The 27,170-nt window shown below is 48.9% G+C and overlaps 1 protein-coding gene across 1 annotated transcript; it reads right to left on the bottom strand.

Annotated features, from left to right (window-relative positions):
* Positions 1-1,011: 1,011 nt before the first annotated feature.
* On the bottom strand, positions 1,012-27,170 carry LOC306644601 (uncharacterized protein; the record flags this gene model as incomplete). The annotated part of the gene is made up of 9 exons (XM_079111653.1): positions 1,012-1,025; positions 3,097-3,185; positions 3,351-3,421; positions 8,186-8,303; positions 10,505-10,677; positions 14,369-14,536; positions 17,315-20,539; positions 21,591-21,771; positions 26,998-27,170. The coding sequence occupies 9 exons, from the start codon at positions 27,168-27,170 to the stop codon at positions 1,012-1,014; spliced, it is 4,212 nt and encodes a 1,403-aa protein (XP_078967779.1).

The raw sequence follows: 27,170 nt of genomic DNA, 5'->3' as shown, positions 1-27,170 counted from the left end.
AATTTTACCAGGAATAAAAAGTATAATTTCATAAAGGAATGAATTCATCAAGAGGACATAGTGTTTATGCACCTAATAATAAAGATTCAAAATGCACGTGGTAAAACTCACTAGGCAAACTCACCTGTGGTCACGGATTCCAATAACCTTTCTCTATTAGAGCTGATGAAGCCATAGAATGGGAATGAGGAAGGACAGAGGAGACCTGAGCAGCAGTGTCAGGTGGCCCGAGCCAACTAGTGTCCACAGGACACCCCACCTAACAGCAGAGCCCACATGGTTTTCCAGGGGACGTGGAACATTCACCAAGACACCCAGCTCAAAAACAAGGCTCTAAACATTCAAAGGATTCAAGTCGTACAAAGAATGTTCTCTAATCACAAAATCATTAAATTAGAAATAAAAGGAGAAAAAAGTCTGGAAGTTTTCCAAATACTTTAAATAACAGTTAAAAAAAAAAAAAAATCCATGGGTGAAAGAAGAAACCAAAAGGGAAATTTAAGATGTACACTGAGGGCTGGGCTTGTGGCTCAGTGGTAGAGCGCTCACCTAGCACACCTGAGGCACTGGGTTTGATCCCCAGCACTGCATAAAAAAACTAAGTAAACAAAATAAAGGTATTATGTCCATCTACAACTAAAGATGTTTTTTTTAAAAAAATATATACCAAGATAGACAAAAATAAAAATCAAAATTTAGGATTAGCTAAGTCAGTGCTCAAAAATGTAGAGCAGTAAAAGTCATACTGAAAAGAATGTCACAAAATAATAACCTCGGGGCACAGGTCGGCACCGGAGGGGTCCGGGAGCCTCCCTGTGGGGTGCGGGCCGTGTCCCAACCTTCCGGGGTGAGTACCAGAGCCGGCCGGCAGCCACTGCCAGGAAGGGCCGAGCCTGAGCGTGTGCAAGCACCCAGCAAAACACCTGGAAGTGCCTTGTGCATTAAGAGCAAACTTGCACGTTCAATTTTAGTGTCTTCCCTTTCAGAATGAGTTTTCGTATGTGGAACGCATTACCGGCAGTGTACTGGAAGTGAGAACAGAAGAATCAAATGGTTGCACTTTCACACCACACTGAAGTCAAATGTCATCCATGACCAATTTCCTGTGACCCAGCTGAGGATCCAGAACCACTTTGAGCAGCGTACACCACAGGCCTCCTGCAACAAACTGACAACTGTTGGCGTTTCCATTTTTTCATAAGCCTTAACCCTAGTCATCTTGGCAGGAGTGTTCCCAAGTGCAAGAGTGTCCAGTAGTGGGATTTTCCAAGCTACTGGTCAGGGACACAGCTGTATAAATGATGACCACCTGCCACAGAGCCTGTCCCAAGGGCTTCACCTGGGAGCCTAATAAATCATAGGTGGCAGGACAGTAGGTCAAGCCATATGGGACTTCCCAGTCAATTTTCTCAGCAGAAGTTTATTTGTGATGGAATTTTAAAAGCCAGACTCATTTTTACTGCATCTGGGTTGTAGTAAGCCATTATGATAATCTGCTACATGATTTTGGAAAATTTAATTCTGGTTTGGTTATGAGTAATAAAATGATAACATGTTTAATGGCCACACTAAAAATAATAATAATAATAATGACCTCATCTTTCACATTCAGAAATGTGAAAAAATATACCAAACTAAAGCCAAAATTATCAGAAAAAAAGGAAACATTAAAGGCAAGAGGACTTGATGAAACAGAAAACAGGGATCCAGTAAAAAAATTAAAAGATACATTAAATGAATGAAAAGATAAGCTATAGACTAGAAGAAAACATCTGCAATTACATATCTGTCAAAAAAAACCTCGTATCCAGAATATATAAAGAACTCTCAAAAGTCAACAAGAAAAAATAGAAAATGGTGGCAATAAATTTAAAAGACACTGTCATTGAAGGCAAATATGTGAAGTGCAACATCATTGATAATTAGAAAAATGTAAATTAAAACCATGAGCTACCACTGCCTCCTGTTATAACGGTTAAAATTAAAAAGACAGATCACAGTGACGAGGCTGTGGAGAAGCTGGAGCTCTCAGACACGCTAATCAGATGTTAATGGTACAGCCACCTTGGGACACAACTTGTCAGTTTCTTTAAAAGTCAAACCCTCACTAGCACTACATCCAGCCATTCCACTGCAAGACGTTTTCCTGAAAGATGGAAGCATTGCCTGTTCAAGGACGTTCGCAGTAGATTTATTTGTGACAACCCCAGGTCATGAGCAACTCAAGTGTCCATCAACAGGTCAAAAGATAAAAATTGTAGCCTCTTTGGGTTTGGGCCATTATCCAAATGACCCAGTTCTCAACATCATAATTCTGAATGTTGAAAGCCAAAAGGATCAAAGTCCTAAAAGATACCATTTGAAAAAAGTAATTTAAGAATTTTTAAAAGACATTCATTTACGTTTCCAGTAGATTTATTTGAGAAACGTGAAGATGCAAAAAAACACTTCATCGACTGCATTATATTTTACAAGCATAAGCACATGGGCATACTAACCACAGCTGCTCAGTGCACCAGATACGACCAGACAGCGCAACCAGGAAGAAGTAGATGAAAGTGAGTCAAGGAACCCTACTGCTGGTAATCGTGTGCACCCAGCTTCCCGACTGTGGTCGTCAGAAATCCCACAACGGATACGCTGTCTTCAGATGGGATCGCTCCAAAGCCACAGTGGGTCACCATCTCTGTCAGTTGCCAAAGGGGTGAGATCTCGAGAAATTATCCCTAACAAATGATACAACAGATCTAATGATCTAACAAATGTACAAAATAAGGACACATTTCCACTTATTAAAAAGGCTTTGACACTTTTCCATAGATGCACAACGCTTATACACGTCAATGTCTGAGTCCACTTTCACAGAATCAAATCTGAAAAAAAAAGTGTAAAAAGTCTAAATACAATTTGAAAGCTTTACAATGTTTACCTCCAATATTAGAAATGAAGATGAAATGTGTATCACAGTGAGTTGTCATAAAAATGCTGATAATTTAAAATGGTGGAAAACACTTATATGAGAAAAAGAAACAGAAAGTTTGACATGTGACGGTGTACTGCCAGGTGGAGGACCGACACTTGGACAGGTGGTATCACCGTCACCCCGCTCTGTTTTGAGGAGCAGAGCCTTGTTTCTTGCAGGGCCAGTCATGCGCTTCCCACACGGTGCTGCGCTTTCTGACGATCTGTGGTAGCGCACAGAAGTGAGCATGCGCTGCTAAACCTTTCCATCTTCGGTGCCAAGCCTGCCTGTTTGCATTAGCAGAAACGCACCCACCAGGCGCTTGCAGAACAGACTTGGCGGGAACAACACAGGTGCCCAACAGCAGCACCCAGGCGCATCTCCTTACCCTGCTGGGCGCGTTACTCTTGCTGGAGCCGGTCTGGTTTCTTCAGACTCGGTTTCAATCATGCAGCACTCCTGAAATTCATCCGTGGGAAGAAGTCAGTGCAGAAAGGTGACACATTTTTAAACCAAAGTCTAAAATGACCCTTTGGGTGATCCTTTTCTTAGAATGCTTTTCCTACCGCTCTTACATAGTTTTTTTCTATGTGGGAATTGCAGTTTTGAGGGTTTCAACTTTCAGGATTTCAACATTGAAGGTTTTAATCTTTCAGGATTGTGATATTTGGAATTTTTATCTCTCGGGTTTTTTTTTATTTTTTTATGACACTTGGATTATGTTTTTCCAGATTATGGTTGCATGGATACATTCTCATGGGCCACGAAAAGGAACGGACCACTGATTCACGCAGCAACTTGGCCCGATATCAGGCCAGAGGGGGCAGAATAAAATTTCATAAAAATTCTAGAAAAATGCAAACTAATCTTTAAATGTCAAAACAGATAAATGTTTGGAGGGACTTGGTTGGAAGTAGGAAGGGGCATGAAGGAGAGATTGCAAAAGGACCTGAGGATACTTCAGGGGTGATCCACGTGATCATTTTCTCAATTGTCCTCATGGTTTCATGGGGCATATGTGTCAAAACTCATCAAAGCATATCTCATTTTTTTAAAAAGCATAAGAAAAATTCTTGTCTTTACTGTAAATCCAAACTACTCTCCCCCTGGATAATGGGAAACTCAGTCATCCAATGTTGACCTGGATGGTTGAATTTCTTGAGAGCTGCCCCAGGATCCAGGGGGCTTACCTGGTTCCCCTCAAACAAGCAAGACCCCTGTTCCCTCCTTCCTGTCCCTGGACTGAGACTCGGTCCTCTGTGCCTGGCCCTGGTGGGCCAGCCTCTGAGGTGACAGTTCTGGTCTCCTCAATCCCCCTTTCCTTGTTTCCTTAAATCTTCTGTGCAAGATGCTGGGAACTGAAATATTCCACAGACCCTGGCCAGGATTAGCTCCTCCCCATCTGGATTCACCAGGTCAGAGTCCAGCAGCTCCAGGTTGCAGGGGAGCATCCCACCCTTGCAGCAGGACCTCTTTCCATCTCTTCAGAATCTGAACAGTTCCTGAACATCTGAGCAAGGTGAACTCTGTCCTCCCCAGGGTGACAGTTCCTGGCTCCCTGCAGAAACTTCTGGCAATGTTCTCACATCACACCATCTTCAGAAAGGCTCAAGCTGATGGCACTTGGAACTGTCTCCCCTCAGTTTACATGGCACGTTCCTCCTATGCCCAGAAATGGAAGTATCCTTCCCAGGAGCAAAGTGGCCATCAGGGGCTGGTGGTGTCTGCGTCACCAGGAATGTCAACTCTGAGAAAGCACGGGCCCTGGCCACCCAACGCTCAGTGTCACTCTGATTCAGCCTAAAGGGCACATTCTAGAGGCCCCTAGGGTCTCAAAAGTGCAGGGCAAAGAGTGCCTTGGAGACGATGTCGTAGCTTGTTATAAGGTTTCTTGAAACTTATAAAAAATGCAGGGGGTTTAGAGCTTGGCTTTTGTGGGCCGCTCATCACAGTCTGTTTGAGGTTTCTTGAGTCTCTGACGTAGTAGTTCCTTCCTCCACTGTATGCAGAAGGCAGCAACTTCCGGCTCCTCCAGCTCTTGGCAGGGTTGTCTCCAGCCCTGGAGGAGAGCAGGCGCTGAGTGTGTGTGGGCAGGCTCCTGGTCAGCAGGCTGAGCTCCCCAGGAGATCGGCCTCTCCGAGCTCTCACCTGGACTCCTCCAGGTGGGGCTGGCGCCGCTGTGCTGACCCCTGGCCCTGGTTTGTTGGAGATGGAGGATCCATGCTGGAGGGCGTCCTCTCAACTGACCTGCACACCCTGCGAGGAAAAGGGCTGGGATGGAAGTTTGTCACCACGCAATGCTCGAGAATGCAGCCAGCTGGTGAGCACGCTCCTTCCAGAGGCTGCCTCCCTTAGGATGGCGCTTCATGCAAAATGCCCACGGGGGGCTCCCAGGTTTACGCAGACCCGGGACGCAGGGGCAGGTCGGAGCGCTCGCCCGGCCCTGGGGCTCTCAAAGGGTCTGGGGCCGGGGAGGCGTGGCCCTGCCTCGGGCGGTGCTGCAGGGTCAGCACAGGTGGAGGGCTTTGGCCAGGCTCTCGGGCACAGAAACACGGCTCCAAGGGCCCGTCTGAGCTTTCGCCTCAGTTTCCTCATACTCAAGGGATTCTGGGGCGTGGACTCTGGGTGTGGACTCTGGAGCATGGACTCTGGGGCATGGACTCTGAAGGTGTGGACTCTGGGGTATGGACTCTGAGGTGTGGACTCTGAAGCTGTGGACTCTGGCGTGTGGACTCTGGGGTATGGACTCAGGTGTGGACTCTGGGGTGTGGACTCTGTGGCATGGACTCTGGGGTGTGGACTCTGGGGCGTGGACTCTGGGGTGTGGACTCTGAAGGTGTGGACTCTGTGGCATGGACTCTGGGGTGTGGACTCTGGGGTGTCGACTCTGAGGTGTGGACTCTGGGCGTGGACTCTGGGGTGTGGACTCTGGGGTGTCGACTCTGAGGTGCGGACTCTGGGCGTGGACTCTGGGGCATGGACCAGAAGGTGTATATTCTTCAAGGCCTCTTCACAGTGCACGTCTAGTCTGTGCATTCTTGGAACTTCGCTGGTCCAAAGTTTCTTTAAACTCAAAATGAAAATTCTAGGTTTTTTTTGTTTGTTTGTTTTTAGTTTTTCTTTAGCACTTTCATGCACTAGCCCACTAGTCTAGGTCTGAGACTTCTCAGAGTTTACTTTCTAATAAAACAGCCAGAGAAATAAGTAAATACAAGGAAAGGAAATCATGAACTGTGTTGAGGGCTATGGAGGAATCATACAAGGCGCTGAAGCAGGAAACTGTGTCTGGTTTAGTTTAGGTCCAGATGATCCCTGACTGGTGATGGTTTGGTTCAGAATATTTCAACTTTACCAAGCTGTGAAAGCAGTCTTCACTCAACAGACTCAACTAGAATTTTGAATTTTGATCTTTTCTCAGGCTGGTATTATGTGGTACCATACTCTCTCCAGATGCAGGGCAGTGGCAGAACTGCAGTTTCCAGTTGGCCATGAGATCTCCAGGGTGCACAGCCAACTACAGCATGTAGCACCGCGAAGCCACGGAGGAGACGTCTGGAAGGTGAAGTGAGTTGAACGCATTTCAACTTAATGGTATTTTCAATTTTAAAGGGGTTTATAGGGACACAACCCCATCACCAGTTAAGGACCAACTATACAGGAAAGGTATTCTGTCCCTTCTGAGAAGGCAGGATCGAGTCTAGGTCTGAAGGACAAGAAGCAGTGAAATGGAGAGCAGGGTGGGTCTCCATAGGACAAGCAGCTCATATAAAGCCCCCGAGGAAGGTGTTCTTTCAGGCATGCAAATACCGTCCATCTCTAGCTTCCACTTAGGATATGAAAAGCTGGAAAGATTGTTCCTCCCACTCTAACAAAAGTCAATATGCAAAATCATATCTTTTCTTGAACCCTTAGACAGCTGAGTTTGAAGCTCTTTAGTGTGAGGTCTAATAAGGGACAGACACCTTGCTGGGTGTGGTGCTGCATGCCTGTGATCCCAGTGATTCTGGAGGCTGAGGCAGGAGGATCACAAGTTCAACACCAGCCTCAGTAACTTAACAAGACCCTCAATAACTTAGCGAGACCCTCTCTCAAAATAAAAATAAATGGACAAACAAAAAAGGACTGGAGATGTAGCTCAGTGTCCCTGGGTTCAACACCCAGTACTCCCCTACTCCCAAAAAAGACAGACAACTCCAAGGAGAGACAGGAGAGCACTGGTGTATACAGGGCACAGCATAAGAGGAACATGGGCCTGCCATACAAATGGATAAGATTTCCATTAAAATTTTAAGAAATCACTAATGGCCAAGTATAGAATCCATGGGAGCTGCAACTCAAGAGAAGTCCTCATCTCCTGGCAGGCATTGGTCTCAGATCTCAAAAGGTGCTCAGGAGGAAGACTCAGGTCAGGAAATGGGACTGGGGACACCTCCCTGGGTGCAGCCACCACTACCACAAAGGCACCAATCCCCACCCAGATCCATGTCCTTTAGGGTACAGGGCCTCAAGCCCCTGAGGGAAGGAGGGTAAACTAAGGCTACGGTGATGCCAGCAGGTTGGACATCTGTGCCTACAGCAACTCTACTCACAAAACCCAGCTCAGATCAGCTGCTGACTGTCCATTCCTGCTGCACACTGAGGCCTGGGACAAATGATCATTCTCTTATTTATTAGGTCCCTATACCACAACATCAAGTTTTCAATGGAAAACTATGAGATATACCAAAAAAAAAAAAAAAAAAAGAAAGAAAGAAAGAAAGAAAACTAAAATCAAAAAACTCAAACCACTGTCAAGAAAAATAATAATAATAAAAAAAAAAAAACAGACTCCAACATGAGCCACATATTGAAATTGTCAGACAGGAAATCAGAATAACTATGATGAATATATTCATGCCTTTAGTGGAAAAAGTAGATGAAAATGCACGGAAAAACTGGGAATCTTAGCAGAGAGATTAACAACTATTAAAAATAAGAAATGGAAATGCTATAAATAAGAGAAAACATGGTAACAGACATGCAGAAGGCTTTGACTGGCTCAGTCATGGACTAGATACAGCTGAAGAGGTAATCAGTGAAATGGAAGGTTGGCTGGTGGAAATTAGCCAAATGGAAACAGGAAAGCAGGTGACAGGTCTGGGGAAGGAACGAAGTTACGTTTGTTAAGCAGAAGAGAGAATCCTTGATAATGCCTGCCATTCACCATGTCCCCGGAGCACTTACCCTGAGACTCGCAGCTTCTGCAGCCCTCATGGTCTTGGAGACGGCCTGGAGGAGTCGCTGGGCGTTGTCAACTAGTATCTCTTCAGAGGACCTGCTTCTTGCCAAGGAGGACTTTACGCTTGGGAGTTTACAGAAGGGAAGCCAGCCTTACATGGGGCAGGAGAGGCGATGTCAAATAATTAAATGCCAGAAGGATTTACAACATGAGCCTCTTCCAGGGTTGCCCTGCTGGGGCCTATTCAAAGGAAGAATGCTCTAAAGATCTAATTTCACATTTTAAGTGAAATTTTTATTTTAATACCAAGAAAATGTGACTCATATAGAATCTACACATTAATAAGAAAGATATATTTTTAAACAATTTTGTTTGTTTTAATATTTTTTTAGTTGTCAGTGGATTATTTTATTTTATTTATTTATATGTGGTGCCGAGTATTGAACCCAGGGCCTCACACATGTCAGGCAAGCCACAACTCCAGCCCCAAGAAGTACATTTTTAATGAAAACAACTGAACAGATGTAACAGAACCAATGCCAACTACCCCAAACAATGGAAGGGAAAAAGAAATTTTGTATGGTATTATATTCCAGACTTAGATTAAAAGTTGTAATTAAAGATCAGACTCGTTCTTCGTAACTGATTTAACATTTCAATGGTATTTGTTTTAAACTGAATATAACTGAATCTAGTTAGGTCATGCTCTACCCTTGAAAATAAAAATGCTGTGAAATTTGACTCACGGTGGCAAAACTGCAAGACTTTCCGGTCCGTTAGAAGACCGAGAGCTTGATAAATACACCTGTACTAACCATGCCGTTTTACCTTCTTCCTTTCCACCTCCCGCCTCTCCTCCCTCCTTCTCTCCCTTTTCCTTTGTGCTGGGGGTTGAACCCAGGCCCTGAGCATGCTAAGCATGTTTTCTGATGCACTGATGTGCTGAGTACCAGAGGGACTGCCCCTCAAGGGACAGCCAATTCCTGGAGACGGTAACGAGTTACCTTTGGTGTGTGAACCCACCTGCCCAGAGCCCACACCCCACTCACCTCCCTTACTGCTTCCACACTCCAGGCCTGCCTGGGTCATCCCAAGGCCAGGTCCCAGACCACGAGACATCTCCACACCCGGAGCCCCTGAAATCCTTCGGACTCACTCATCCTGGACACACCAGCCTCCTGTGCTGCCTCACCCGTGCCTTCCTGTGAACACCAGGCCACATGCTCCTGTCCGTCTCCCCCAGCTCCCCTGCCTTGGGTCTGACCCTGGTGCTTCCTGTGCGGCCTCGGGTGGCATGCTCTGCCTCCTGCTTCCGGAGCTCTGTGAGCATGAAACTGCCTTCCTGTCTGTGAGTTTGGTTTCTGTCTACCCGATCAAGGTAAATCCTGGGATCCTTATAACAAGACCCACACATGAAATGCTAAAATTATCCTGTATCTTAAGTAGAAAAATGTTGGTAATTCATCTTGAGGTGACTAGGTACCTAAAATATTATTTCTTAGAGAACAATAGCCAGGTGTTTGTTTGTTTTTTTTTTAATTTAAAAAACATGTATGTACCTGGTTTGGGTGATATAAATTTTATGCCTCACAATAATTGATAATAGTTCAACTACCAAGCTTTCCTATAATGCAAGGGACTCGGGTGGAAAGGAATCCTTGCTGTGATCTTTAAGACATTCTGTTTTATCTACAGGAAGGTGTTACAATGAGGAGACTGTCAATGAGAACTGCCGGTTCCAGAGTCTGGCCCCATGGAATGGGCTGATCCTCACGTGAGCTGGCGTGTCTTCCTGGTGGATGATATTCATGGCGTTCTCCTTGGCCATTCACCTACAGCCATGCATCGCTAAGGATGGGACACATTCTGAGAACTGCATTCGGGTGACTTTTGTTGTTGGGTGGCCATCAGAGAGGACTTACTCAAACTGAGATGGCTATGACTTCACTGGGGAAGATAATCTCAGGGGATCACCTTTGCGTACGCAGTACATTATGGGCCAGAAGGTCATTATGTGTGACATGACTGTACTGATAAAGATAACTGGCTTTTTCATTCAATAAAATTAGTATGAAAACAAAGACAGAACTCACGGTCAAAATTTAAACATGGTTATAATATAAAGAGATCAGTTGTAGATTAACCCAAAGTGCTGTGTACCAGCAACATCACCAAAGTAAGTTCCTGGTGTTTGGAAGGGAGGAGGGACTGAGGCAGGCTCTTGGGGATTAGAAGATTAAAAGAAGCAAACAGAAGTGGAACCTCACCCTCCCCACTGGGTCTCAAGAAAGCAGAGCTTAGCACTTCGCTGGGCTGCCTCCTACCTGGAGATGATGCGGAGCTGGCTGCTCATGGTTTGAACCTGCTCCAACGCACACCAGAGCTCCTGGGAGCACCTCTGATCCATGCAGTTCTCAGCAATGACGCGAAGAAGTCGGGTGAAGCTTTGCCCAGAGGCTGCAATTTTCTTAGCAGAGGTAATGAGCTGATCCTTGGTCTGTGTTAAAGAAATGAAAGAGTTAAGCGTGGGCAAACACCGCCCTCATAGTTTGTCCCCAAGAAACTGGTGGCAAACTGCAAAGCCTGTCCAAAACTTGCTGGGCACTACCTCTCTCCATTCCCCAAATGAGCATGCATCAGCATAAGCCACCATCTCCTGAGCTTCCCTGGGTTGGTCAGAAGCTGACCCTCTGATACCTGGCAGGACGTGGTGGCTGGAAGGGAGGGCAGCCATGGGGTCATGACCTCACTGGCCCTCCACCAGAGCTGTGGCCTGCTTTCAGCTGTCAGCTGGTGCAAGGCAGGTGTGAAACCTCAAGAAGGGACAGGGATGGGACATCCAGGCTGGAGCAAAGCTGCGGAGTCACATGTAGAGCTTCTGCTCAGGACTGGTCATTAATAGGGAACAGGAACTTCCTATTCATTGTTTGAAAGCATTTTTTTAATATGTTTTGTTTTAGCTGTAGGTGGACACAATACCTTCATTTTATTTATCTGTGGTGCTGAGGATGGAACCCAGGGCCTCACGCACGCCAGGCAAGCGCTCCACCACTGAGCCACAACCCCAGCCCCATTGTTTGAAGTTTTGAGAGAGATCTGGCCTAAATCAACAGTTCTACACTCCTTTCCTCTATTTAAAGCAACAAAACCATTGGCTCGAATAAAATTCTTTTTTTTTTTTTTAATGGTGCTGGGAATTGAACCCATGGCCTTGTGCTTGCAAGGCAAGCACTTTACCGACTGAGCTCTCTCCCCAGCACCTTCAAAGAAAATCTTAAATGTAGTGGTGAATGTTGGGGCCACTCACACAAACAAAAGAAGGACAGTGGGGGCTCGGTGGACACAGAGCCCCCAGCAACCCTCCCTGCTGGCGCTCCAACAGGCATAGGTCAGCAGAGGAAGCAGGAAATGCCAGTCCTGCTGTTGCAGTCACCCTGGGGGGACGGGCGTGCCCTCTCCAAATTCAGTGCAGACGTAGAGATGGATGATCCCACGTGAACCAAGTTGTGAAAAGAGTTCTGCCTCCGGTGACGAGGCCTTCTGGGGAGAGCAGGGCAGGCTCCCCCCAAGTCTAAGGATGGCCAGAGAACAGAGAAAGGGGCAGGTCTGATTCTGACGATGAGGGGCTTTCGGGGAGGCAGGTGTCCACACATGGGCCAGGGCTTATGTGGTTTGAAGGCGGCAGCGTCTGGGCTTTTTCTTTTCTTTCCTTTTTGTAGTTGTCCATGGGTCTTTCATTTTATATATTTATATGTGGTGCTGAGTCTTGCCCAAGGTGGGGCCGGAAGGGAAGAGGAAGGAGTGAAGCTTCAACACTCTTAGCAAACATCAAAATGCACTTGGACTGCTGCACCTGCCTGTTGAGGGACTCCTAAATGCCATGAGGAATGGGCACTGATTTCATGGACAGAGCTTAACCTCGCTTGCCCCAAACCTTTCAAAATGGCTGGCTCGAGGGGAACCACTTCCGGGCTCTCTCCCCTCTATGCACAATGCTGCCCTGGCTTCCCAGTCAAAAGGAATGCAGTACCAATGGTCTCAGGGCGAGGGGCTCAGCTCAGGAGAGGGGTCTGCAAAGTCCATGCGAAGGGGGCAGGGGCAGCCACGTCCAGCGCCTAAGTCAGAGCAGTTCCGAGCTCCTTGGCAGGCCCCGGGGAGATGGGAAAGCCTCACTGAAACAGGGACTGAAGCAGCTGTCCCCAAACTGCCTGAACCTGAACCTGCACTGGGTCGCCGGGACTGTGTGGTCCCTTCTGGTTTTTAAAGATCAATGAGGCCACCCCAAACTGAGACCCACCCAAAACACCCACTTCCTTTTAGGCCCTCTTAGGAGGACTTGGGTCTTTGCACTCTGGCAGCTTGTTTAAGACATGCCAAGTGAGCAGGTGAGTCACGAAATGCGTATTTTGCTTTGTTCTGGATAAGGCTTGGGTCCAGGCAAGCCCTTTGGTCCCTCAGCCTCCTCCCTGTGCAGAATGCGGTTTGAGTGCCTGATCGAAGTCCCTAGCCTGGATGATGCCTTACTTAAGGAATGGCTGTTGTTCTCTGCTGGCACAGAAGGCATTCAGGAAACAAAGATTTCAGATCTGGCAAGATGACCTCTGCGGTTGAAGGGGAAGGGCTCAAGCGAAGAGATGGAGCGGAAATACCTGCCACCCCCTTGCTCTCTGCAACTCTAGCCCCAGCGTGGGGATGCACAGTTGCTGGTAAGGTGGCCTCTGCATTTGTCACCACGTCGTGGCATCTGACTATGCTGCTTCAGGAAGCCCTAGTGCCACACCTGTTGCCAGTGCCCCCCAATCAGCCCTTTAAACGCTCCTCTGACCCAAGAGCACCAACTGCTTTGGTTGTTCAAGTTCAGTCCATTGTAGGATCAGGATCTGGGACTGGAGAGCCTGCGGAGGACTCTGCGCAGGGATTCTGTTACCAGGTACTGGCGTCACTGTTAGAACCGGCCCTTCGGTTTTCCTTTTGTCCTTTCCAGAGGGAACTCAGTGGGTGGAGGATTTGCCTATTCGGGGGTCCTTAGCCACACCTGCCAGCACCCCAGTTCTCTATAAATCAGAATATCTGAGGTACTTAGAAAGAAAAGAGAAGTCAATACAAGGAGGTAGCTACCCTCACTGGGGTCCGAAGACCGGAGAGCCACTGTTCCCATGAGAGGCTGCCCAGTAGGAGTGAGTGAGCAGAGGCTGGAAGAAGGACAGAACGATGGAAGGTCTGTGGCTTGGGGCGGCGGGGCTGCTGGGTTTGGTTTTGAGGTCATCTAGCCAGCGACATCCACCCTTCTCTTTGAACCATTTATCCTAGACGGAGAGAGGGGCCCACATAGCTCAGACGTGGATTTTGGAACCACTGGCACCTGGCAGGTTCACACTGGAAGTTTCCTGCATGGAAACTTATTGCCATTTTCTATCTTCCTTCCCATTACACACTCAGCAAATGGGCTTTTTTCCATGTTGGTGTGTTGATATTAAAGAATGCTTACTTCAATTTCACCAAGAAGAGGGATAAAGAATTAGAATAGGCCTCACATCGTTGAAGTGGGTCCCCAGGGGCTGGTGGGAGCAGTGCCTCCCCTCCAGGATGAGTGGCCCCAGGGGTCAGCCTTCAGGAGGTGGCTGTCCTCCTTACCTCTGCTTTAAAGGTTTTTTGAGGCAGGGGGGTGTACTGGGGATTGAACCCAGAGGCTCTTAACCACTGAGCCTTATCCCCAGCTCTTTTTATTTTTTATTTTGAGACAGGATCCCACAAAGTTGCTGAGGCTGGCCTCAAACTTGTGATCCTCCTGCCTTAGCCTCCCAAATGACTGGGATCACAAGTGTGCACCACCACTCTGGGCTTGCTTTGGGGAATTTTAAAGACATAAATAGCTCCCTTCAGTTCATTCTTCTGGGATACGAATGAGGCCTTCATTTACTAAGGTGCAGGTTTGGGGAAATTATCTTCCCTGGTGCAACATGACAAAGCCTTAGAGATCCAGCATCAGAGGAGGGGAAGGAAGAGGTGAGGTGACGCGATGCCAAACCCGGGTAGGGATTGAAAGGAGAGCACCAAGATGCTGAGTGCTGATCGGTGCCACAGTGCCCTTCCTTCTCAGAGCTGGCCAGGGCTGCCCCCGGCTCCTAGAGGGTGACTTCCCCAGGATGCCCAGGCTCCCTCCGCCGTGGCTGCTGATGCCCAGGTACCAGGACGCGCCCACTCCTCCTCAGACTCTGAGCCATCAGGGACACCTCCGTGGTCATCTCCCGCGTGATCTTGGTGATCCTGTCCTCAGGGTCCATGCTGGCGTCCTCAAGGGCTGGCTGGTCCAGCTCAGCACACGGCCTGGCTGCTGGGCAGGGGGCGCCATCCTGCTGCGGTAAGAAGGCAGGGCGTTAAGAAGAGTGCATGCCGCACGCTCAGCCTCCAGACCGCAGCCGCCTGCCCTTTCATTTCCTTTGTGTTTTAGAGAAAACGGGAAGGGAACCAGGAGGGTTTCCTGATTCCTCCACGGCCCAGCAGTCTTGGCCACCTACCCCAGATGTTTAGGCAAACAGTGAGGGGATGGGATGTTCCCTATTAACTTGTGCCCCCTTCATCCAGAAGTTACATAACCTGAAACCTGGTGCACTTAGATCCCAAAATAGTTAAAATATTAAATTTTCTTTTCTTCTGAGAAGTTTTAGCTTTTGCATGGGAGAAGGATCATCTGCAGGCTCTTGAACAAATCCAAGAACTCTTAAATATTACAATTTTGGGAAGCCACTTTCACAAAAGGATCTGACGGTTTGGGTGTCAATAACTATGACCCCCCACCACCTACAGCTTGGTGGTTATTTTCTAGTGAGAAGAGGAGCAGCCTCTGACCTCGACAAGCAGGCTGTACACTCACAGTTAGGCCATGCTATGTCCCTCTTGAACTTTTAACAGAGCCTCCCTCCTCTAAGTCTTTTCCAGACTCTGGGATTGACAAGTTCTTCTACATTTGGAAGTAAATGCAGTAACTAAGTTGAGAAAATCCTTGATTATGTCTTTGCTTCACTTCTTCAGAGATGGGACCCTTGTCTAGGACTTCCCAGCCTCTGAAACTGTGAGCTAAATAAATTTCTTATCTTTATGAATTACACAGCACATGGTATTTTGTTATAGCAGCAAGACGTGGACTAAGACACTTGAGCTAGTGTGAACCAAGAAGTCACCCGGCCTTACACCTATTCGTTGCCTTCAGGTAAATCATCCGCACCTTCTGATCATGTGCAGTGCCCTCTACTGCTTCACTGGTCTAGTGCTGGACAGTGTAGGGTGTCCCCTGAACCCTGGGAGCCTTTTCTGGAGAGCACCAGCAGGCCAGCCAGAAGGGGGCCCAGAAGGTGAAAAGAAGGGAAAGGGAGAGAAATCTGTGGAGACCAAGACTCAACTGCAGTGACTGAAGGCCAGGGGAGGAAATGGTGCCCGGATGAGCCCAGCCAAGGGTGAGGAGATGGGAAATACCCTTTTCCACTCATGTCCCGTATGGAACTGTGGAGACCATAAGCACCCAAATCTAGCCCTGTCATTAGGCTCTTCCACAACGAGAGGAGCCTAGGAGGTGTGTCCTGAATGCAGCAAAGATTCCGAGGGTGACTCACTGGGGCCAGGGCATGCACAAGCCCCTCCCCAGGTCCTTGTCCTGCCACCAGCTTCTGACTGGAGACTCAACTTTTGAGAGGCCGATCTGGGTTGAATGGAGGGTGTGCCTGCACCGCAGGAGCCCCAGGGCATGGGGACTGCAGCAGACAAGTGTCTGGTGGCAGTGCTGGCTTCTCGGAGTGTCCTCACCCAAGGGTGGGCCCTAGGCAGCGTCCTTTCCTATCCCAATGTTCTCCTGTACATGTAGGACAGTACCCCCGGAGCAGAAACTTCAGAGTGTGCCCCTCGCCCAGAGGGACTCCAACAGAAAAGTGACCTCCCTTCATGGACAGGAGGGGCAGTGTGGCTGGATGAGCTGCTGCCCTCCACCCCGAGACCTTTGGACCTGGGCGGCCAGCTGGCAACGGTCTTCCCTCAAGGCGTGGGGGCTGCTCCGTGGGAGGCTTTGATGGAGGGGATGTGTCAGGTGACCTAGCAGGGAATCCGGTGGCCTCAAGACGGTCAGAAGACCCTACGTAGAAACAGGTAGGACAAGGAGGAGCCTGCCAGTCCTCTGAAGGTGGCAGCGAGGGACCCTAGAGCCCCATGGGCATCTGCACAGAGGACTCTGGCTGCAGGAGCAGGGACTGTGCCTGGTAATAGGGTCACCTCTCAGGACAATGATGCTTCAGTGAGGAAAATGAGGGGAAGGGTGGAAGGGGGAAGCACAGGCTGCGGTCAGCCGCAGCCTGGGAGGAGGCCTTGGGAATGGTCCGGGAGGTTCTGCACAGCCCACACGACCTCACAGAGGGACAGACCAGGCTGCAGTGCTGGGCTGAACGAGTCTGCTGGGAACCTCCCGCGCCCTGCCAAGCTGGCCTATCCTCCACTGACTTTGGTCGTGGTCACTATAAATGAATTAGACATTTGGGGTCCACAAGACCTGGGTGTTCGGTCTCACCCTGGAAAGAAACATGTGTGTGTGGAAGGACAGACCCTGCACCTTTTCAATAAATGCTTTCTGAAGTTTTCCTTGCCGACAGTAATTCAACTGGATTCCTGCCACTTGCAAACAAAAGAACCCTGATTGGAGCAGGCAAGTACCGGCCGTCCTCGGAGGTCAAAGTGGCGGGGAAAACCTGACCCACAAGAGAGTGCTGTCAGGCAGAGCAAGGAAGCCACGTCCGGCCGGGGTGCTCCGGGAAAGCCTCATGGAAGACAGCATAAGTATAGGCACTGTTTGTAGGACACGTGTCATACACCAGGCAAATGCAAAATATGTTGCCTGGATACTCTTCGTCCTCCATCAGACTAGAACGCCAGAGTCCAAAATGGCTATGGAGCTTCCCAGCTGGGAGATGAGCTCAGCTGGGAGATGGCAGAGGCAGGCACAGCCCCGGCAGTCTGACCCAGCCTGGGCTCTTAGAGGTGGTGTGCTACCTGCCCAAGGCGAAGTGCGCACACAGCCCTGAGACCCTGGGACTTGGCAAGATCTCTGAAAGAGGGCCAAGGTATGGGTGGAGGAGAGATGCGGAGCAGCCTACCATGCCCCTGTTGGCTGTGGGGGTCCCAGTGACCACTGGCTCAGCAATGCAGGTTCCCATTGAGCTCCCAGGGCGGGCCCTGGAGGCAGAACCCAGAGGACCCACGTCGCCCCCTGTGGCACCCTCTTCACAGTGGAGCTGGGGCTGTTCGGAGTCCCGTTCTGGGGCCCTTGCTGGCTCCTCCCTGAGCTTCAAGCACTGGTCCAGGAGTCTGCAGGCCTTGGAATGGCCACCTCCCCAGGCCTGGAGCTGGGTCACTGCATGGTGGGCCCTCGCTGCCCACTCCCACTGAAGCCACTCCAGTAGGTGCGTGCCCCACGCCTCTGGGCATTCTTGGAGCACAGGGACCCTCTGGCTCACCTCCTTGGTGAGGATAAGAATGCTCTCCAGAGCTACAAGAAGGTCTTCTGGGCAGGGTCCAGACTCTTGACCTCTCACTACAATTCCCTGTACAGCTTGGATACCAGAGATCACTCTTTCCAGGGAACTCTCTGTCCTGGTCTGGAGGTTCTTGCAGACAGAAAACCTTGGACAAACAGCATCTTGAAAGGCACGTTCGTACTCTGCATTGATGCTGCTAAGGTGACCAGTCAGGGTCTTGACTCGGAGGGTGAGCTCTAAGCAGAGAAGTTGAAAGCGTGTGGACAGACTGGGAGATGGTTTGGGGGAGGAGCCTAGGATCCCTGCCAAGTCCAGCAGAGCGTCTCTGAGTACATGAACTTCCCTGCACAGAAATGAGATCTCATCCTTTACTTGCTCATCCCCACACAGAAGGCTGGACAGACTGGCAGCCTCCTGCAGCCTTTGACAAACATCTGCTGCCTGATCCAACCCTTCCTGCAATCCCTGCTGATTCTTTACGGCTTGTTGCAGGGGCAGTAGAAACAGGCTTTGCCTCCTACTTAGCCTCTCCATGTTCTGGATCAGGTCTTGGACTGCCACTGACCACAGAAGGCATCCATTCTCAATGTTCTTTTCCCATGATGTGGGAGCTTGGAGACCACTGGAGGCCAGAACTGCGTCCAACAACTGTTTGGCATGGATCTCTGCCTCCTCCAATCTGTCTTGCATTTGTAATAGCACATCTGGATGCCCCCTGGAGTCAGGGTCCTTCTTATCCAAATTCATGGGTCCACTTTTAGCTGCTAGTTGAACCATTGAGGCTAAATTCTGCTGAAGCTCTGTGAACACTGCCATGCTCCCTGGTAGATCAGGTTTTGGGTTATGGCAAAAGAGTTGCTGACACAGAGGATACCAGTCACCAGCCATGGCTACCTGACCCAGCCTGCTTTCCCTGGTCCTCCCAGACAGTCGAGGGGCAGATTCCAGAAAGCTAGCACCTCCAGCAATTGTGTAAGGGGCTATCTCCTTTGCTAGGTCAATCATAGAAGGTGGCAGTGTTGGGATCTCTTGGAGTTTTGTCATCCTCTCTGACCCCAGTGGTGCCCCTCCAGCCTCTTGAGCTGCCTCTGGGGCTGCACCCTGCTGCAGCACTTGGGTGCAAGCTGAGGCCACTGCCTGATGGCCTTGGCTCTCTGCGGCAGGACTGAGTTTGCTAGTGGGGAGGAGAGGAGCAGAACTCTGCGGAAAGGTGTCGGGACTCAAAGGGTGAGAAGGACAGTCCGGTGGTGGACAGGGTGTGGCTGGGTCACTTTCCCCCAACGCAGGCACCCTCTGGTGTTTCCACTCAGGAGGCGTGGAGTCCTGGAGGCTTGGGAGAGGGATATGGGGCTGTCCCTTACCAATGTCAAATCTTTGGACGTGGTCTCGAAGAGGACTGAGGATAGGTGGGTGGTTGGTCCCATCCAGCCCATCTAGGACTTGCTGAGCTGAAGAGACCAGTTGTTTCGCCAGGGTTAGAAACACATCTCGGTCCTCGGGGCTGCACCTGCCGGTGCTGTGCCAGGCAGCTGCACCCAAGACCAAGGAAGACTGTTCCAGCTGCCAGATCAAAACTCGCAGGCCATTACGGAAAATGGGATCTGGGTCTTGGCCCACATACCTGCTCATTACCTGCACTATGTGTGTGGCTCTACCCTGTAAATACATCACAGGCCTGGAAAACCCTGTGGAATCTCCACTCTTCAAAGCCCACGTGAGGAAGTCCAAGTGCTTGATCATTTCCTGAATGGACACGCTCAGGAATTCAGGGATGTTGAGAACATCATCAAAACAAGCCACCAGGCGATCGCTAGCCTTGGCCCAGGCCTGAAGCAGGGCCCGCAGGGCCGCAGGGCTCCAGTCCACACCAGACTCTGCGGGGCCTCCAGAGAAAAGCCGGTGCACTCTAGCCACCAGGCCGCCCAGGTCTGCCATCGCGGCCTCCAGGTCTCTGCCAGTTTGCCTCCGGGACCAGCACACCAAGACCAAGTGGGCCACCCGGAGCATCTGCGTGGCCCGCTCATGGAAGGCCGCACGGAAACGCTGAAGGCCCTTCCACAAGTCCCCGCCCGCGCTCGGCCACCTAGCTGCGGAAGTCGCCACGGCGGCGTGGACCAGCCTTTGAAGAGGGCTGTGAGTGTCCGTGAACGTGTCCAGGATCTGGCGCAGGAGCGCCGCGCGCACTCCCTGGGAGAGGGCGGCGGTGGCGGCCCGCAGCTCCGCGCACTGCTCGGCGGTCTCCCGTCTCTCGGGGCCGCTCCGCGCGGTCCCGACGCTCCGCAGCTCCAGCAGCCGGCCGCAGCGGGCCACCAGGCGCAGTCTCTCGGGTGGCGCGGAGCAGGCGGCCAGGCGCATGCAGTGCGCGACCACGGCGGCCAGCGGCGAGTCCAGCAGGCCGTCTCGCAGGCGTTCGGGCTCCGCCAGCAGCTCGCGCAGCTGACCCAGGCGCCAGGAGAGCGCGCCCACTCCGGTGCCGGCCGCGGGGCCCGCGACGCCGGGCTCCAGCCGCCCCAGCAGCTCTCCCAGGGTCTTCCTGGTGGCCGCGAAGACTCGGCTCCGGGACGCGGCCAGCTGTGGGTCCCGCGGATGCCGGAGGTGGCCGCGGGCGGTCGCGAGCAGCGCGGGGACCCAGCTCCGAAGCAGGCGACCCGTGGGGCCCAGGCTCTCCTCCCATCCGCGCGCCTCCAGTCCGCTCAGGTGCTGCAGCGCCGCCGCCAGCTCCGCCCAGCGGCCTCGCAGCGAGGGCGCGTCCTCCACCGCCTCCAGCGCGTCCAGGCAGTCCAGGCACCTGCCTGCCGCTCGCACCGTCTGCCTTGCGATCGCTGCGTCTTCGAGGAGCAGGACCTGTTCAGGCAACCAGGACAAGAGGAGCTTGAAGACGATTGCACATTTTTGGAGTGATGGGGACAGCAATGGCTGCTACTTCTGTTCCCCCCAAACTCCCGAGACTGAAGAGTATAGACTCAGCCCAAACAGTCACCCAAGAGTGGCATTTATTTGGTTACATTTGGTTTAACTGAGAAGGGGAGGCACCTGCATTTGATGCATGGATGAAGCCATCTGGAGGGTTTATTGTTTGGATGAGGACACTGGGGGTTGGAGTGACGGCCTGCACATGAAGTGCCTCTCAGATATCCTGCCTAGCCTGTCCCTGCCACTCCTAGACAGCTGTGTCCACTCCTTCAACAGAACTGGTACCCAAACCAAGAGCCTGCCCTTCCACCCCTCTCCTCCCCGCCGTCAGCAGGTGCCCAAGATCCCTCTGGTTCTGCCTCTCTCATCTCTTCATTTCCAGTCCTCCTTCAATAGAATCTGTTAAAATTCAAGCACCCACCCCCTAATAGCCTATACTACTACAGTTTTAATGATTCTATTTCATAATATTTAAGGCACATGGATTTTAATAAGCAGCCATGTCCCAGTTTAAAAGTCGTGTCATAATGGTGGCTTGTCAGGAAGGAAAATGGAGCGTATTTGAAGGCTAAGGCATTACCCAGGCTTCCTTCTGGAGCCTTCCAGCTGTAGACCAGGCCACAGAGCTTTCAGCTGGGAGCCTGGTTTGCCAAACAGGCTGAGGGTTGCAGAGATTTCCGTAGCCTCTTCCCGTAGCTCCTGGCAGCATGAGGATGGAAACTGACCCTTTGAGTGACATCTTTTTATTAGAGATTGGTAGTTAAGTGTGAGGGTGAGGAGACATATGGGAGCTCAAGGTGTAGACCCTAAGTATGTCCACCCAGCTCCCTGTGGAAGGTTCCACGTTTAGCATTGATTAACCTGGTAATGAACTCTGTGCCTGTGATCTTTACAGAAACGAGCAGGCTTCACTCTCAGGGACAGCTGTTCACTGTGGGAGTCACATGCCCATCCATGTCAGCCGGCACCGACAGCACCTCACCTTTGTGGTGTTCACCAGCATCTGCTGAGCTGTGGTCACCAGCTCCTCCTGGTGACACCGACCTTCTGGCTGCAAATGGAGTTTCTGAGCCACCAGGGTGATGTTCCTCCCAGACAGGATCAGAGACTCGAGCACAGGCTTCATTTCCTCCTGGAGGCTCTTCTGGGACTCTCCTGCCAACCTGGAAAGACACATTGCATTTATAACATGCAAAAAAGTTAAAAAACATACCCACCAAGAAATTAGGATACACGGACGTTAGAAAACACTAAGCAGCCATTAAAAGAGAGATGTAGGGCTTTATTTGTGATGATAGAAGTCTTTCCAAGACATAGTGTTGTGCTTTAAATAAATTCCTCTCACCAGTATGATGTCACACACCTGTAATCCCAGGACACAGGAGGCTGACAAGAGAATCCCAAGTTCAAAGCCAGACTCAGCAACTTAGCCAGGCCCTAAGCAACTTAGCAAGATCCTGTCTCAAAACAGAAAATGAAAAGGACTTGGGATGTGGCTCAGTGGGTTAAGCATCCCTGGGTTCAATCCCTGGTACAAATAACTAACTAAATAAATAAAACCCTTAGGGATAGGACATTTGAAGATATAAATATGCCCTAAATGATATATGTAAAACATTTCACCCAGTAATCTGGAATATGTGTCTATTCAAGGACATATGGAACATTTACAAATAGAGGTCAAATAATGGGCCACCAAATATGGCTAAAAATATGTATTTAGTGGACCACAGTGCAATTAACTAGAAACAAGACCAAAACAGTAAATAGAAAACCTCTACCTGTGTGTCCAGGAGAGACCGAAGTTGGATCTGGAGGGGAGGAGGTAGGGGAGGCTGCCATCTTTCCCAGCACTGTTCACACAAAGCCTGAGCGTGGAACCCTCCAGGGACATGCAGTGCGGTGACCTTCCCTGCTCACCACCAGTGTGACTGTTTTATGTGTACACAAACATGAGCACATTCATGGGTGTGTGCGTACACCTACGCCGATTTTTAAATGAGTTTTAAAAATGGAAAAATGGTAGAAGATGGGGAAGAAACCAATGGGAAGAGGATGTAAAAATGAGAAAGAAGAGAAAAATGTCTGGAATACAGACCTGCATGTTCACAGTGTGGCTCTAGGTCATCAGTTTATAGATAATTTTTCTTCCTTCAGCTCATTCGTATTTCTTAAAAATTCATCATATGGGATATTTGCAAAGGAAAGAAGACACACAGGGTCCTTCCTGAAGCCCCGCCATGCTGGCCAGCACTAGTCCAGGGCAGTGGATGGGGCCACTTCTTTCTGGGTTCCAGAGAGCTTAGCCGGCAGCAGGAAGCCGGAGCTGGCCAGCAGGCCCTGGGCGCTTTGTGCTGGGCCTCCATCGGGCCTCCCTGAGCGCTTCTTGAGGAGATGCTTCCAAAGTCAACATGCCAAACCCAAGTCCAGACAGGAATGACTGCAAAGTTAGTTAGTGCATGCTGCAGTGTTGCCCTGAGAGAAGGGCTGGACGGTTGCCCATGGTCGAGAACCTGTGTGAGTGATTCGTGATGCCACAAACAGGCAACGCAGTGAAAGCACTTTCAGCGAAACACATAAAAAGGTTTAGTGTGCCTTTTTCTGTGTGATTACAAAAATGTGTTTCAAAACGTAGAAGGTACAAAGTGTTAGATTAAGATGGAATCGATCTGTTCCCAAACTCCTAAATGAATCAAAATAAATATTTTGGGCAAATTTCTATTTGCCTCGTTGGGGTTACACCATGTATAGCCGCCAACCTGCTGCCATATTTTTATATTATCATGGTAAGATATGCATAACATAAAATTTATCTTTTTTTTTTTTTTTTTTCTTTTTAGTGCTGGGGATTGAACCCAGGACCTTGTGCATGCTAGGCAAGCACTCTGCCACTGAACTATAACCCCTGCCTGGATTTTACCATCCTCAGATGTACAGCCCTGGTACTAAGTGCTGTGTCCACACTACCGTGCTCCACTCAGGCCGTCCATCTCCAGGACTTGACTCATCTTCCCAAACGGTACCTGAACCTACCAAGGGATGATTCCCGCCTTCCCTCGCCAGCCCTTAGTCACCACTCCACTTCTCTCTTGGATACGACCGCTCTCGGATCCTCGTATAAGGGGAATCCTTTGTGTCTGGCTTATTTCCCTTGGCATAATGTCCCCGAAGTCCGTCCGTATTGTCGCCTGCAGAAGCTCCATCATTTCTGAGGCTGAGCACCTGCCGCCATGCGAGTCCCGATTTGCTTACCATTCATCGGTCTGTGGACATTCACGCTGCTTCTGCCTTTCCGTGTGGTCAATACTGCTGCTGTCAGTATGAGCATTTGCTCAAGTCCTTGCTTTCTTCCCTTTTGGGTATATCTCAGAGGTAGAAGTGCTGAATTATATGGCAGTTCTCTTTTTATATCTTTGACAATTCATACACAGTTTTGAATCCTCTCGTGTAATTCAGTTCTGGACATGAATATTTTTTCAGCAACATTTTTGTCATTCCTTATCGTTACATAATTTCCAACTCACAAATTTGCAAAAATGGTCCAGTGTACTCGACACACCCATTAGCCAGTTCAAAACTGTCATTTTGCCACCTTTGCTTTATCATTTCTTTCTCCCTCTCTCTCTCTCTCTGTTCTTCATGCACGATGCCCCTTTTATGCTGAAATGGCTCAGCATGGATTCCCCACAAACAAGAACATTTACTTTCATAACCACAGAATAATTATCAAAGCCAGGAAATTAAACATTGATACAATGCTGTTAAAGCCAATATTCAAATTTTGCAAGTCAAATCTAGCTGGATACATTTATTCTTATTTTTGTTCTACATTTTATGGTTTCACCTACATCCTTGAAGATTTAAATGTTTTTTCATATGCAGAAAAAATTGGTGTGGTTCCCAACATAAAAATACACACAGAAAATATATATAAATTATACAAAAGAAGACACAATCATAGGAGTATCACTCTGCCCCGCCTCACCCCTTCCATCCAACCTGCCAACCTCTGAAGGTAACCAAACACATCCAAATTCATTAGTATCTATTTTATCTTTCCTGTTCTTTTTTTAAGCAACAATAAGAAAATCATGGGTATTTTCTTATTCCTCTCTTAACAAAAGGTGGCAGGTTGCCACAGTTTGGCTCTGGAAAGCAAACAGAGGAGGCAATCAGGAAGCAGATTTAGTAGGAAGTGCTTCTAGGATAGCCCCTGTGAAGGGTGGGAGCAGCTGTGGGTTCAAGGGAGAAGCTGAGCCACCAAGCCACATGAAACCGTAGATCCTTCAGAATTGTCAACGCTGGGTGGAAAGTTGAGGGGCCTTTGCACACCTGCGTAAATCAGTCCTTGGATGGGGACCATCCCACAGACAAGGCAGTTCTCTGCAGCCAGGGTGGGCTGCATAGAGACTGACTCCTCAGGGCTTTCTGCCGCCAGCACCAAGTCCTTCGTTCCCAAAGTGAACCTGGTGGGTGCCATCCCAGCAACCACCACACAGACTCCCGTCTTCTTTTGCACTTTGCTTTTTCACATAACATAGCATGGAAGTCACTCCAGATCCATTTATAAAACTCTTTCTTGCTCCCTTTTTAACAGCTGTATGACATCATGTGTGTCTACAGTTTATTCGATGAGTCTTCTACAAATGGGTATCTGTGTTGCTTCAGAAGTTTTATAATTATGAATCATGCTGAAACATGTATCCATGTAAAAAAATGCTCTTACCTAATTCTGCATAACTTTTACCCAGCTTTCCAACCTATTATGTAATCATGATGCATTTCATGGTGCTTGTCAAACATAAGAAATTAACTTTGCTGTACTGTTAAAGTCTGTTGTGTGTTCTGCCAGTATAAATTAGTCAAGGCTCTGTGTTAGCCTCAAGGGTTTGGCAGCCTGCTTCCCACATAAACAGTGCTGTAGCCATCTCCTCTAACAAGTGCATGTTCCTCCATAACATGGTAGGCATTGATGATCTATTTTGTTTCAACACAGGTTATGCCGTAGTTTAGCCTTTTTCTGTGTTTTTCAGAAGTTCAAATAATGTCACAACAAACATCCATACACATACATCTTGGCTCTTATTTCTGAGTTTCTCCTTAGAATAAATCAGTAGGATCGGAGTTAATGAGTCAACAGATACATGTTTTCTAAAATCTTGAATCTATATTATCAAATTAGCCTCCAAAACATCAGTTTCCATGTCTTCAGCGAAATGCCTGTTCTCTCCCCACTTTCTGTATGGGTGTTGGGTTCTTCCATGTTGATGAAGTTTTGTGATTTCTCTCTGCTGGCTCCACTACCCCTAGGGAAGGTCTGTCTCATTCACGGCTGTGCTTCAGCACCGCGGACAGCGCCGGTGGCAGGTCGTTCACTGGGTACCTAAGTAGGTGGCTAATGCATACCTCTTTCTAAATTGAAACTAGATCCGGGGCGGTTGTAATTTGGTTACCACACATGCCAGGCACCATGCTCAGCGACTTGTTGGGATTATTCTCATGACCCTGATGAAGGTCCTATGGCCTGGATACTATTTCCAGCTTCACAGGGGAGGCATCTAGAGATTTTGGAACTCACCAAAAGCCAGACAGCTAGTACGCAGTGGGGCTAGGATTCAAATATGGATGGTCCATTTCTAGTATCTACATTAAGTTTGGGACACAAAACTGTAAGACTTCTTTTTTTTTTTTTTTTTTTTGTACTGGGGATTGAACCCAGAGGCTTTACCAATGAACCACAGCCCCAGTCTTTTTAAATTTTTGTTTTGAGACAGGGTCTTACTAAGTTGTTTAGGTCCTCACTAAGTTGCCCAATCTGCCCTTGAACTTGCCATCCTCCTGCCTCAGCCTTCTGAGTCGCTGGATTATGGTGTGCAGCACTGTGTCTAGCTAAAATGTAAACATTTGTTGTAGCATTCAACTTTCATTTAAAGAGTTCAGTTTTATTCTTTTAAGTAAACCCCTTTACATTAATCCTGAAATGGGAACTTAATAGGGGAATAATTTGCATGGAGGTTTACAAGTCTAATATACTAATTGGCTGACATGGAAATTATGTTTAGTAATTATGAAAATTATGAAATTCTCATCCTAGAATAAAATGGTTAAATTGTGAAACACACTAGGATTTAATCTAGAAATCTTTTGCTGGAGCACAGAACCCCATCATAGTGGAAAATCCAACCACTTCTGAAACATTTGCATACTTAAATTATACCCCAAGTGCTAAGCAATAACATAGCAAACAGTTGGCTTTATGCTTTATCCATTTGTTTTTCCACACCTGACTTCTTTCCAAAAGCACTTGCAAAGACCATAACAAGGCTCTAGTTACAAGCTCCTCCTGCCACCTGTCACAGTAAACACCGGGAGTTCTTGGAAAGTATTACCTTTTGGCAACTTGCACAAACTCTTCACTAGCTTCAGCCAGGTCCTCTGCTGCCTTCCCCAAAGAGGCAAACACTTCATTCTTCACATCATCCCTCTCCAAGGAGATGAGCAGATGGCAAAGCTTCACAGTCATTGATGAGATGATTCTCTCTATGGCCTTGTTCTGTATCAT

The sequence above is a fragment of the Sciurus vulgaris genome (genome assembly GCF_902686455.1).
Source record: "Sciurus vulgaris genome assembly, chromosome: 14".
Taxonomy (NCBI): Eukaryota; Metazoa; Chordata; class Mammalia; order Rodentia; family Sciuridae; genus Sciurus; species Sciurus vulgaris.
Note: the sequence above shows the minus strand (reverse complement) of the source record. Positions and strands in the feature narration are given on the sequence as shown.